The sequence below is a fragment of the Lampetra planeri genome, unplaced genomic scaffold (genome assembly GCF_965212315.1).
Source record: "Lampetra planeri unplaced genomic scaffold, kcLamPlan1.2.h2 scaffold_267, whole genome shotgun sequence".
Classification (NCBI taxonomy): domain Eukaryota; kingdom Metazoa; phylum Chordata; class Hyperoartia; order Petromyzontiformes; family Petromyzontidae; genus Lampetra; species Lampetra planeri.
The window spans coordinates 83,567-96,566 of NW_027615095.1; the positions used below are offsets into that span (position 1 = coordinate 83,567).

The window sequence follows — 13,000 nt, forward strand, 5'->3', positions numbered from 1 at the left end:
ACTCCCCCCACCCCCCACTCCCCCCACCCCCCACTCCCCCCCACCCCCCACTCCCCCCACCCCCCACTCCCCCTACCCCCCACTCCCCCCACCCCCCGTCTCCGCCCACCCCCCACTCCCCCCACCCCCCACTCCCCCCACTCCCCACCCCCCCACCCCCCCACTCTCCCACCCCCCACCCCCCCACTCCCCCCACCCCCCCACTCCCCCCACCCCCCACTCCCCCCACCCCCCACTCCCCCCCCCACCCCCCACTCCCCCACCCCCCTCCCCCCACCCCCCACTCCCCCACCCCCCCACCCCCCACTCCCCCCACCCCCCGTCTCCGCCCACCCCCCACTCCCCCCCACCCCCCACTCCCCCCACCCCCCACCCCCCACTCCCCCCACCCCCCACTCCCCCCACCCCCCACCCCCCACCTCCCCACCCCCCCACTCCCCCCGTGCGCGCTCAGTGTCCGTGCCGACGTCGTTTGAGGGCCGCTTTGGGCGTGTGGAGTACTCGGTGCAGGCCGTGCTGGAGGCGGCGTGGTACCGCGCCGACCAGAGCGCCCGCACCCCCCTCTACGTGCTCAACCCCCTCGACCTCAACCTGCTGCCCGACTGCCGCGTCAGTCCCCACCACCGCCACCATCGCCATCACTACCACCATCACCACCATCACTACCACCATCACCGCCATCACTACCACCGTCATCACCATCACTACCGCCATCACTACCGCCATCACTACCACCATCACCACCATCACTACCACCATCACCGCCACCACCATCACTACCACCATCACCATCACTACCACCATCACCACCACCACCATCACTACCACCATCACCATCACTACCACCATCACCGCCACCACCATCGCCATCACTACCACCATCACCACCATCACTACCACCATCACCGCCACCACCATCACTACCACCATCACCATCACTACCACCATCACCACCACCACCATCACTACCACCATCACCATCACTACCACCATCACCGCCACCACCATCGCCATCACTACCACCATCACCACCATCACTACCACCATCACCGCCACCACCATCATCACCATCACTACCACCATCACCATCGCCATCACTACCATCATCACCATCACTACCATCACCATCACTACCGCCATCACTACCGCCATCACTACCACCATCACTACCACCATCACCGCCACCACCATCATCACCATCACTACCACCATCACCATCGCCATCACTACCATCATCACCATCACTACCATCACCATTACTACCACCATCACTACCGCCATCACTACCGCCATCACCGCCATCACTACCACCATCACCACCATCACTACCACCATCACCACCATCACCGCCATCACTACCACCATCACCGCCACCACCATCACCATCATCATCGCCATCACTACCACCATCACCATCGCCATCGCCATCACTACCACCATCACCATCACTACCACCATCATCACCATCACCGCCACCATCACCGCCACCACCATCACCATCGCCATCACTACCACCATCACTACCACCATCACCGCCATCACTACCACCATCACCACCACCGTCGTCACCACCGCCATCACTACCACCATCACCATCGGCATCACTACCACCATCGCCACCACCATCACTACCACCATCGCCATCACTACCACCATCGCCATCATCACCACCATCACCATCGCCATCACTACTGCCATCGCCATCGTCACCACCACCGCCATCGCCATCAAAGCGACAGTGATAGGATCACAGAGCTCGGGCGATTTGATGTGCAAGTCTCTGTGTGAGTCTGTGGGTCTCTGTGTGTGAGTCTGTGGGTCTATGTGTGGTGAGTCTGTGGGTCTCTGTGTGGTGAGTCTATGGGTCTCTGTGTGGTGAGTCTGTGGGTCTCTGTGTGGTGAGTCTGTGGGTCTCTGTGTGGTGAGTCTGTGGATCTCTGTGTGGTGAGTCTGTGGGTCTCTGTGTGGTGAGTCTGTGGGTCTCTGTGTGATGAGTCTGTGGGTCTCTGTGTGATGAGTCTGTGGGTCTCTGTGTGGTGAGTCTCTGGGTCTCTCTGTGTGGTGAGTCTGTGGGTCTCTGTGTGGTGAGTCTGTGGGTCTCTGTGTGATGAGTCTGTGGGTCTCTGTGTGGTGAGTCTGTGGGTCTCTGTGTGATGAGTCTGTGGGTCTCTGTGTGATGAGTCTGTGGGTCTCTGTGTGGTGAGTCTGTGGGTCTCTGTGTGGTGAGTCTGTGGGTCTCTGTGTGATGAGTCTGTGGGTCTCTGTGTGGTGAGTCTGTGGGTCTCTGTGTGATGAGTCTGTGGGTCTCTGTGTGTGAGTCTGTGGGTCTCTGTGTGTGAGTCTGTGGGTCTCTGTGTGTGAGTCTGTGGGTCTCTGTGTGTGAGTCTGTGGGTCTCTGTGTGGTGAGTCTGTGGGTCTCTGTGTGATGAGTCTGTGGGTCTCTGTGTGGTGAGTCTGTGGGTCTCTGTGTGATGAGTCTGTGGGTCTCTGTGTGATGAGTCTGTGGGTCTCTGTGTGATGAGTCTGTGGGTCTCTGTGTGATGAGTCTATGGGTCTCTGTGTGATGAGTCTGTGGGTCTCTGTGTGATGAGTCTGTGGGTTTCTGTGTGATGAGTCTGTGGGTCTCTGTGTGATGAGTCTGTGGGTCTCTGTGTGATGAGTCTGTGGGTCTCTGTGTGATGAGTCTGTGGATCTCTGTGTGATGAGGCTATGGGTCTCTGTGTGATGAGTCTTTGGGTCTGTGTGATGAGTCTATGGGTGTCTATGATGAGTCTATGGGTCTCTATGATGAGTATATGGGTCTCTACGCTGAGTCTATTGGTCTCTATGATGAGTCTATGGGTCTCTACGTTGAGTCTATGGGTCTCTGTGTGAGTCTATGGGTCTTTGATGGGTTTATGGGTATCTATGATGAGTCTATGGGTCTGTGTGATGAGTCTACAGGTCTCTATGATGAGTCTATGGGTCTCTGTGTGATGAGTCTATGGGTCTCTATGATGGGTTTATGGGTCTCTATGATGAGTCTATGGGTCTCTACGCTGAGTCTATGGGTCTCTATGATGAGTCTATGGGTCTCTGTGTGAGTCTATGGGTCTATCTCTGTGTGAGTCTATGGGTCTCTGTGTGAGTCTATGGGTCTCTGTGTGAGTCTATGGCTCTCTGTGTGAGTCTATGGCTCTGTGTGAGTCTGTGGGTCTCTGTGTGAGTCTATGGCTCTCTGTGTGAGTCTATGGCTCTCTGTGTAAGTCTGTGGGTCTCTGTGTGAGTCTATGGGTCTCTACGATGAGTCTATGTGCCTCTGTGTGAGTCTATGGCTCTCTGTGTGAGTCTATGGGTCTATCTGTGTGTGATGAGTCTATGGCTCTCTGTGTGTGATGAGTCTATGGGTCTATCTGTGTGTGATGAGTCTATGGCTTTCTGTGTGTGATGAGTCTATGGGTCTATCTGTGTGTGATGAGTCTATGGCTTTCTGTGTGTGATGAGTCTATGGGTCTATCTGTGTGTGATGAGTCTATGGCTCTCTGTGTGTGATGAGTCTATGGCTCTCTGTGTGAGTCTATGGGTCTATCTGTGTGTGATGAGTCTATGGCTCTCTGTGTGAGTCTATGACTCTCTGTGTGTGATGAGTCTATGGCTCTCTGTGTGAGTCTATGGGTCTATCTGTGTGTGATGAGTCTATGGCTCTCTGTGTGAGTCTATGGGTCTCTCTGTGTGTGATGAGTCTATGGCTCTCTGTGTGAGTCTATGGGTCTCTCTGTGTGTGATGAGTCTATGGCTCTCTGTGTGAGTCTATGACTCTCTGTGTGTGATGAGTCTATGGCTCTCTGTGTGAGTCTATGACTCTCTGTGTGTGATGAGTCTATGGCTCTCTGTGTGAGTCTATGGGTCTATCTGTGTGTGATGAGTCTATGGCTCTCTGTGTGAGTCTATGACTCTCTGTGTGTGATGAGTCTATGGCTCTCTGTGTGAGTCTATGGGTCTATCTGTGTGTGATGAGTCTATGGCTCTCTGTGTGAGTCTATGGGTCTCTCTGTGTGTGATGAGTCTATGGCTCTCTGTGTGAGTCTATGACTCTCTGTGTGTGATGAGTCTATGGCTCTCTGTGTGAGTCTATGGGTCTATCTGTGTGTGATGAGTCTATGGCTCTCTGTGTGAGTCTATGACTCTCTGTGTGTGATGAGTCTATGGCTCTCTGTGTGAGTCTATGGGTCTATCTGTGTGTGATGAGTCTATGGCTATCTGTGTGTGATGAGTCTATGGCTCTCTGCGTGAGTCTATGGGTCTCTGTGTGTGATGAGTCTATGGCTCTCTGTGTGAGTCTATGGGTCTATCTGTGTGTGATGAGTCTATGGCTCTCTGTGTGAGTCTATGACTCTCTGTGTGTGATGAGTCTATGGCTCTCTGTGTGAGTCTATGGGTCTATCTGTGTGTGATGAGTCTATGGCTATCTGTGTGTGATGAGTCTATGGCTCTCTGTGTGAGTCTATGACTCTCTGTGTGTGATGAGTCTATGGCTCTCTGTGTGAGTCTATGGGTCTCTCTGTGTGTGATGAGTCTATAGCTCTCTGCGTGAGTCTATGGGTCTCTGTGTGTGATGAGTCTATGGCTCTCTGTGTGAGTCTATGACTCTCTGTGTGTGATGAGTCTATGGCTCTCTGTGTGAGTCTATGGGTCTATCTGTGTGTGATGAGTCTATGGCTATCTGTGTGTGATGAGTCTATGGCTCTCTGTGTGAGTCTATGGCTCTCTGCGTGAGTCTATGGGTCTCTCTGTGTGTGATGAGTCTATAGCTCTCTGCGTGAGTCTATGGGTCTATCTGTGTGTGATGAGTCTATGGCTCTCTGTGTGAGTCTATGGGTCTCTCTGTGTGTGATGAGTCTATGGCTCTCTGCGTGAGTCTATGGGTCTCTGTGTGTGATGAGTCTATGGCTCTCTGTGTGAGTCTATGGGTCTCTCTGTGTGTGATGAGTCTATGGCTCTCTGCGTGAGTCTATGGGTCTCTGTGTGTGATGAGTCTATGGCTCTCTGTGTGAGTCTATGGGTCTCTCTGTGTGTGATGAGTCTATGGCTCTCTGTGTGAGTCTATGGGTCTCTGTGTGTGATGAGTCTATGGCTCTCTGTGTGCGTCTATGACTCTCTGTGTGTGATGAGTCTATGGCTCTCTGCGTGAGTCTATGGGTCTATCTGTGTGTGATGAGTCTATGGCTCTCTGTGTGAGTCTATGGGTCTCTCTGTGTGTGATGAGTCTATGGCTCTCTGTGTGAGTCTATGACTCTCTGTGTGTGATGAGTCTATGGCTCTCTGTGTGAGTCTATGGGTCTATCTGTGTGTGATGAGTCTATGGCTCTCTGTGTGAGTCTATGACTCTCTGTGTGTGATGAGTCTATGGCTCTCTGTGTGAGTCTATGACTCTCTGTGTGTGATGAGTCTATGGCTCTCTGTGTGAGTCTATGGGTCTATCTGTGTGTGATGAGTCTATGGCTATCTGTGTGTGATGAGTCTATGGCTCTCTGCGTGAGTCTATGGGTCTCTGTGTGTGATGAGTCTATGGCTCTCTGTGTGAGTCTATGGGTCTCTCTGTGTGTGATGAGTCTATGGCTCTCTGTGTGAGTCTATGACTCTCTGTGTGTGATGAGTCTATGGCTCTCTGTGTGAGTCTATGGGTCTATCTGTGTGTGATGAGTCTATGGCTATCTGTGTGTGATGAGTCTATGGCTCTCTGTGTGAGTCTATGACTCTCTGTGTGTGATGAGTCTATGGCTCTCTGTGTGAGTCTATGGGTCTCTCTGTGTGTGATGAGTCTATAGCTCTCTGCGTGAGTCTATGGGTCTCTGTGTGTGATGAGTCTATGGCTCTCTGTGTGAGTCTATGACTCTCTGTGTGTGATGAGTCTATGGCTCTCTGTGTGAGTCTATGGGTCTATCTGTGTGTGATGAGTCTATGGCTATCTGTGTGTGATGAGTCTATGGCTCTCTGTGTGAGTCTATGGCTCTCTGCGTGAGTCTATGGGTCTCTCTGTGTGTGATGAGTCTATAGCTCTCTGCGTGAGTCTATGGGTCTATCTGTGTGTGATGAGTCTATGGCTCTCTGTGTGAGTCTATGGGTCTCTCTGTGTGTGATGAGTCTATGGCTCTCTGCGTGAGTCTATGGGTCTCTGTGTGTGATGAGTCTATGGCTCTCTGTGTGAGTCTATGGGTCTCTCTGTGTGTGATGAGTCTATGGCTCTCTGCGTGAGTCTATGGGTCTCTGTGTGTGATGAGTCTATGGCTCTCTGTGTGCGTCTATGACTCTCTGTGTGTGATGAGTCTATGGCTCTCTGCGTGAGTCTATGGGTCTCTGTGTGTGATGAGTCTATGGCTCTCTGCGTGAGTCTATGGCTCTCTGTGTGAGTCTATGACTCTCTGTGTGTGATGAGTCTATGGGTCTCTGCGTGAGTCTATGGGTCTCTCTGTGTGTGATGAGTCTATGGCTCTCTGCGTGAGTCTATGGGTCTCTGTGTGTGATGAGTCTATGGCTCTCTGTGTGAGTCTATGGGTCTATCTGTGTGTGATGAGTCTATGGCTCTCTGTGTGAGTCTATGGCTCTCTGTGTGTGATGAGTCTATGGGTCTCTGTGTGTGATGAGTCTATGGCTCTCTGCGTGAGTCTATGGGTCTATCTGTGTGTGATGAGTCTATGGGTCTCTGTGTGTGATGAGTCTATGGCTCTCTGCGTGAGTCTATGGGTCTCTGTGTGTGATGAGTCTATGGCTCTCTGCGTGAGTCTATGGGTCTATCTGTGTGTGATGAGTCTATGGCTCTCTGTGTGTGATGAGTCTATGGGTCTATCTGTGTGTGATGAGTCTATGGGTCTCTGTGTGTGATGAGTCTATGGGTCTCTGTGTGTGATGAGTCTATGGCTCTCTGCGTGAGTCTATGGGTCTCTGTGTGTGATGAGTCTATGGCTCTCTGTGTGAGTCTATGGGTCTATCTGTGTGTGATGAGTCTATGGCTCTCTGTGTGAGTCTATGGCTCTCTGTGTGTGATGAGTCTATGGGTCTCTGTGTGTGATGAGTCTATGGCTCTCTGCGTGAGTCTATGGGTCTATCTGTGTGTGATGAGTCTATGGGTCTCTGTGTGTGATGAGTCTATGGCTCTCTGCGTGAGTCTATGGGTCTCTGTGTGTGATGAGTCTATGGCTCTCTGCGTGAGTCTATGGGTCTATCTGTGTGTGATGAGTCTATGGGTCTCTGTGTGTGATGAGTCTATGGCTCTCTGCGTGAGTCTATGGGTCTCTGTGTGTGATGAGTCTATGGCTCTCTGCGTGAGTCTATGGGTCTATCTGTGTGTGATGAGTCTATGGCTCTCTGTGTGTGATGAGTCTATGGGTCTATCTGTGTGTGATGAGTCTATGGGTCTCTGTGTGTGATGAGTCTATGGCTCTCTGCGTGAGTCTATGGGTCTCTGTGTGTGATGAGTCTATGGCTCTCTGCGTGAGTCTATGGGTCTATCTGTGTGTGATGAGTCTATGGCTCTCTGTGTGTGATGAGTCTATGGCTCTCTGTGTGTGATGAGTCTATGGCTCTCTGTGTGTGATGAGTCTATGGCTCTCTGTGTGTGATGAGTCTATGGCTCTCTGTGTGAGTCTATGGGTCTCTGTGTGCCCGCCCTCCGCCCCCCTTGTGGCTGCCAGTGCCCGTCCGTGGTGGAGGTGCAGAAGAAGGTGAACTACTCGCTCTTCAAGAGCGCCACGGTCACGCTGGCCGTGACCTCCGACCTGCGGGGCTACGTGCCGGGCCAGGTCATCCACCTCACCTGCCTCATCAACAACGGCACCGGCAAAAGCGTCTCCGGCATCACCGCGACCCTTGTGCAGGTGGGGCGGGGCGGGGGGGGGTGACCCCGGGCGCCGGTGCCAGGCTTCCCGGTGCCGTGCGTGGTGAACGTCCCCACCGGGGCGGGCGGGGAGAGACAGAGGCGGAAGGGCCGTGCTTGCTCTGCCCACGCACAACGCTCCTTCGTAGGCGCGTAACACTCTGTTGAAGGCTACACCGAGTGTGTGTGTGTGTGCGTGTGTGTGTGTGTCCGTGTTGGGGTATGTGCGTGTGTGTGTGTGCGTGCGTGCGCGTGTGTGCGTGCGTGTGTTGTGTGTCCGTGTTGGGGTATGTGTGTGCATGTGTGCGTGTGTGTGTGTGTCCGTGTTGGGGTGTGTGCATGTGTGCGTGTGCGTGTATGCGTGTGCATGCGTGTGTCCGTGTTGGGGTATGTGTGCGTGTGCGTGTGTCCGTGTTGGGGTATGTGTGTGTGTGCGTGTGTGCGTGTGCGTGTGTGCGTGCGTGCGTGTGTGTGCGCGTGTGTGTGTGTGCGTGCGTGTGCGCGTGCGTGTGTGCGTGTGCGTGTGTGCGTGTGCGCATGTGTGTGTGTGCGTGCGTGCGCGTGCGGTGTGTGCGTGCGCGTAGAAGGTGACGTTCCGCGGGCGCTGCGTGATGTACGACATGCGCACGCTGGCGCAGCTGGAGGGCGGCTCCGTGGGGGCGCGCCAGCAGGCGCAGTGGCTGGAGCGCATCGCGCTGCCGCCGCTGCCGCAGTCGCAGCTCTTCCTGTGCCACCTCATCGACGTCGACTACTTCGTCCAGGTACCCCCCCCTCCCCCATAACCCCACTCCCCTCCCGGCGACGATCTTTTTTTTTTCCACTGCCTCACCCGAGCCGAGCCGGCCCGGATGCGGCACGGGTCGTCTTTTTCCACTGCCTCATCCGAGCCGAGCCGGCCCGGATGCGGCGCAGGTCGTCTTTTTCCACTGCCTCATCCGAGCTGAGCTGGCCCGGATGCGGCACGGGTCGTCTTTTTCCACTGCCTCATCCGAGCCGGCCCGGATGCGGCGCAGGTCGTCTTTTTCCACTGCCACACCCGAGCCAAGCCGGGCCACCTTTGCCTCCCTCCCCCCTCCCCACCCTCCCCCCTCCCCGCAGGTGGCGATCCGCAGCATCGGCGTGGCGGCCACGCTGCCCATCGTGGTGGGGAACGTGCCGGTGCTGCGCTCCCTGGGGCCCGGGCCCGCCACGGCGCTCACCCCCACCGCACCGCCCCTGCCGCCACCCACGGCGCCGGGCTATGGCGGCGGCGGTGGCGGTGGTGACGGGCGGCTGTACGGTGAGACGCTGACACTCAGCCGCGTGTCACCCTGTGTGTGTGTCACCCTGTGTGTGTGTCACCCCGTGTGTGTGTCACCCCGTGTGTGTGTCACCGTGTGTGTGTGTCACCCCGTGTGTGTGTCACTGTGTGTGTGTGTCACCCTGTGTGTGTGTCACCCCGTGTGTGTGTCACCCCGTGTGTGTGTCAGCCTGTGTGTGTGTCACCCCGTGTGTGTCACCCTATGTGTCACCCTGTGTGTGTGTGTGTCACCCGTGTGTGTGTCACCCTGTATGTGTGTCACCCCGTGTGTGGTGTGTCACCCTGTGTGTGTGTCACCCTGTGTGTGTGTGTGTCACCCCGTGTGTGTGTCACCCTGTGTGTGTGTCACCGTGTGTGTGTCACCCCGTGTGTGTGTCACCCTGTGTGTGTGTCACCCCGTGTGTGTGTCACCCTGTGTGTGTGTCACCCTGTGTGTGTGTCACCCCGTGTGTGTGTCACCCCGTGTGTGTGTCACCCTGTGTGTGTGTGTCACCCTGTGTGTGTGTCACCGTGTGTGTATCACCCCGTGTGTGTGTCACCGTGTGTGTGTCACCCTGTGTGCGTGTCACCCTGTGTGTCCCCCTGTGTGTCACCCTGACCCCGTGTGTGTCACCCTGACCCCGTACACCACACTCACCGCGCTCACCACAATCACCGCTCACCGCGCTCACCACACCGCTCACCACACTCCCCCCTCGCCGCCCCCCCCCCCCCCCGTGCCGTAGAGGCCTCTGCCACCGCTCTGCCCACCAAGCTGCACTCGCAGCTGCAGGACGGACGCTACTTCCCCACGCCCACACACGGCACCGGCGACGCCACCATCGCCGGTGCCAGCGGCGGTGCCTTAGCCCCCCTGGCACCGGTCCCCCCGGCGGCGCCGTTTGGCGTTGGCGCCCCTCAGCTTTGCCTGGCGCCGGGGGAGACGGTGCCGTTCTTCAGCGGTGCCGCTGCCGGTGCCACCGCCGGCGCCGCCGCCGCCGCCGCCTCCTCGTCCCATCATCCTTTGCTGCTTCCTCCCGAGTTCAGTGCCGCCCTCTTTCCCTACGGTGAGTGGAGGGCGGCTGGGGGGGGTGTGTGTGCGTGCGTGCGTGTGTGCGTGTGTGTGTGTGTGCGTGTGTGTGTGTGCGTGCGTGTGTGTTTGTGTGTGTGCGTGTATATGTGTATGCGTGCATGGGTGCTTGTGTGTGTCTGTGCGTGCGTGTGTCTGTGTGTGTCTGTGTGTACGTGTGTCTGTGTGTGCGTGCGTGTGCGTGTGTCTGTGTGTGTCTGTTTGTACGTGAGTCTGTGTGTGCGTGTGTCTGTGTGTGCGTGTGTCTGTGTGTGCGTGTGTACGTGTGTCTGTGTGTGCGTGTGTCTGTGTGTGCGTGTGTCTGTGTGTACGTGTGTCTGTGTGTACGTGTGTCTGTGTGTACGTGTGTCTGTGTGTGCATGTGTCTGTGTGTGCGTGCAAAAGCTCTATGCTGGTGGGGGAGTGGGCTGGGAGATGTGTCTGTCTCTGTGGCTGTGTCTGTGGCTGTGGCTGTCTCTTTGTCTGTGTCTGTCTCTGCCTCTATGTCTGTGTCTGTCTCTGTGTCTGTCTCTGTGTCTATCTCTGTGTCTATCTCTGTGTCTGTCTCTGTGTCTGTCTCTGTCTCTGTGTCTGTCTCTGTGTCTGTCTCCGAGTCTATCTCCGGCTGCCGTGTCTCTGTGTCTGTCTCCGTGTCTGTGTCTGTCTCTGTGTCTCTGTGTCTGTCTCCGTGTCTGTCTCCGTGTCTGTGTCTGTCTCTCTGTCTGTGTCTCTGTCTGTCTCTGTCTCTCTGTCTCCGTGTCTATCTCCGGCTGCCGTGTCTCTGTGTCTGTCTGTCTCTGTGTCTATCTCTGTGTCTGTCTCTCTGTCTGTGTGTGTCTCTGTGTCTGTGTCTCTATGTCTGTCTCTGTGTCTATCTCTGTGTCTGTCTGTCTCTATCTCTGTGTCTGTCTCTGTGTCTGTGTCTGTCTCTGTGTCTATCTCTGTCTGTCTCTGTGTCTATATCTGTGTCTCCGTGTCTCCGTGTCTGTCTCCGGCTGCCGTGTCTCTCCGCACCCCCAGACCCGCCGCCCTCCTACGAAGAGAGCTGCCAGGCGGCGAGTGGCGACGCCGCACAGATGGACGCGGCCCCCCCCCGACCCTCGCCAAGGCGCAGCGGAGCGCGCCGGGGGCCCTGGGCCCCCTGCGGGGAGTGAGGGGGCCCCCCCCCACCGCCCCCCCCCACCGCCCCCCCCCCCACCCCCCCCCCACCCCCCCCCACCGCCACTGCCACTGGGGGTCCCCTAGGCAGAAAGACGCTGGCGGAGTGCACGGGGAGTGTGGTGCAAGGCGCTGCGGCTCGCAAGCGAGCGCCACTGGGCACGCACGCACCACTACACCACCAGCACCACCACCGGTGGCTCTCCGTGCGAGTCTGTGACTCTCTGTGTGGGTCTGTGGGTCTCTGTGTGAGTCTGTGGGTCTCTGTGTGAGTCTGTGGCTGTCAAGCGATGAGTCTGTGGGTCTCTGTGTGAGTCTGTGGGTCTCTGTGTGAGTCTATGGGTCTCTGTGTGAGTCTATGGGTCTCTGGGTGAGTCTGTAGGTCTCTGTGTGAGTCTGTGGGTCTGTGTGTGGGTCTGTGGGTCTCTGTGTGAGTCTGTGGGTCTCTGTGTGAGTCTGTGGGTCTCTGTGTGAGTCTGTGGGTCTCTGTGTGGGTCTGTGGGTCTCTGTGTGAGTCTGTGGGTCTCTGTGTGAGTCTGTGGGTCTCTGTGTGAGTCTGTGGGTCTCTGTGTGAGTCTGTGTCTCTCTGTGTGAGTAGTCTGTGGGTCTCTGTGTGAGTCTGTGGGTCTCTGTGTGAGTCTGTGGGTCTCTGTGTGAGTCTACGTGTCTCTCTGTGAGTAGTCTGTGGTTCTCTGTGTGGGTCTTGTGGGTCTCCGTGTGAGTCCGTGACTCTCCGTGTGGGTTTGTGGCTGTCGGGCGATGAGTCTGTGGCTCTCTGCGTGAGTCCTACCTGTCTGTGCACCACGTGTAGGTCTGTCAGTCTCTGCGTGAACGTGTGCGCCTTTGTGTTCAGTTCGCCTGGTGCTGCGTGCAGCCTTGTGCCGCACAGGGACAGCTGCCACTGGTGGGGGGGGGGGTCCCCTAGGCTTAGCGGCAGCAGCAGCACGGTCGAGATGCGGGCGCGGAGTTAAACATCGACAGCCGGGAGAGGCAAAGGCGGACGCCCCCGACCCCGCTGGTGCGTCACAGCGTGCCGCCTTCGTAGCCGCCGCCAGCGCCAGCGACTCGCTACGAGCAGCACTTGGCCCAAGCGTCGCTTCGAGGCGGCGCGCGGGAACCTTTGTCTGCCTCGCGTGCACCGGTGTGCACCGGCGTGCACCGGCGTACACTGGCGTGCACCGGCGTGCACTGGCGTGCACCGGCGTGCACTGGCGTGCACCGGCGTACACTGGCGTGCACCGGCGTGCACTGGCGTGCACCGGCGTGCACTGGCGTGCACCGGCGTGCACCGGCGTGCACCGGCGTGCACCGGCGTGCACCGGCGTGCACCGGCGTGCACCGGCGTGCGAAGCCGGATCGGCGGCGTGTAACGACGACGCTTCACTTTGTTGTTTTTGTTTTCCTTTTTTATTTTCGTTGTTGATGTTGTTGATGTTCGGGTAAGTCTGCGCGACTCGCAAGAGCGTCGTCACGGCGACGGGCACGGGTGCGACGCGTCGTCACGGCAACGGGTGTGACGCGTCGTCACGGCGACGGGCTCGGGTGCGACGCGTCGTCACGGCGACGGGCTCGGGTGTGACGCGTCGTCACGGCGACGGGCACGGGTGTGACGCGTCGTCACGGCGACGGGCTCGGGTGCGAC

The 13,000-nt window shown here is 57.0% G+C and overlaps 1 protein-coding gene across 1 annotated transcript in view; it reads left to right on the forward strand.

Annotated features, from left to right (window-relative positions):
• LOC144740675 (arrestin domain-containing protein 1-like) overlaps window positions 1-12,724 on the forward strand; it is a gene marked incomplete at its 3' end in the record, with an annotated part of 24,181 nt that extends 11,457 nt beyond the window's left edge. Inside the window, exons 4-11 of the mRNA XM_078623470.1 lie at window positions 455-609; window positions 7,671-7,853; window positions 8,437-8,613; window positions 8,951-9,131; window positions 9,878-10,198; window positions 11,221-11,350; window positions 12,212-12,236; window positions 12,388-12,724. Coding sequence (XP_078479596.1) covers window positions 455-609; window positions 7,671-7,853; window positions 8,437-8,613; window positions 8,951-9,131; window positions 9,878-10,198; window positions 11,221-11,350; window positions 12,212-12,236; window positions 12,388-12,724 — 1,509 coding nt within the window. The remainder of the gene's footprint in view (window positions 1-454; window positions 610-7,670; window positions 7,854-8,436; window positions 8,614-8,950; window positions 9,132-9,877; window positions 10,199-11,220; window positions 11,351-12,211; window positions 12,237-12,387) is intronic.
• Window positions 12,725-13,000: the final 276 nt, after the last annotated feature.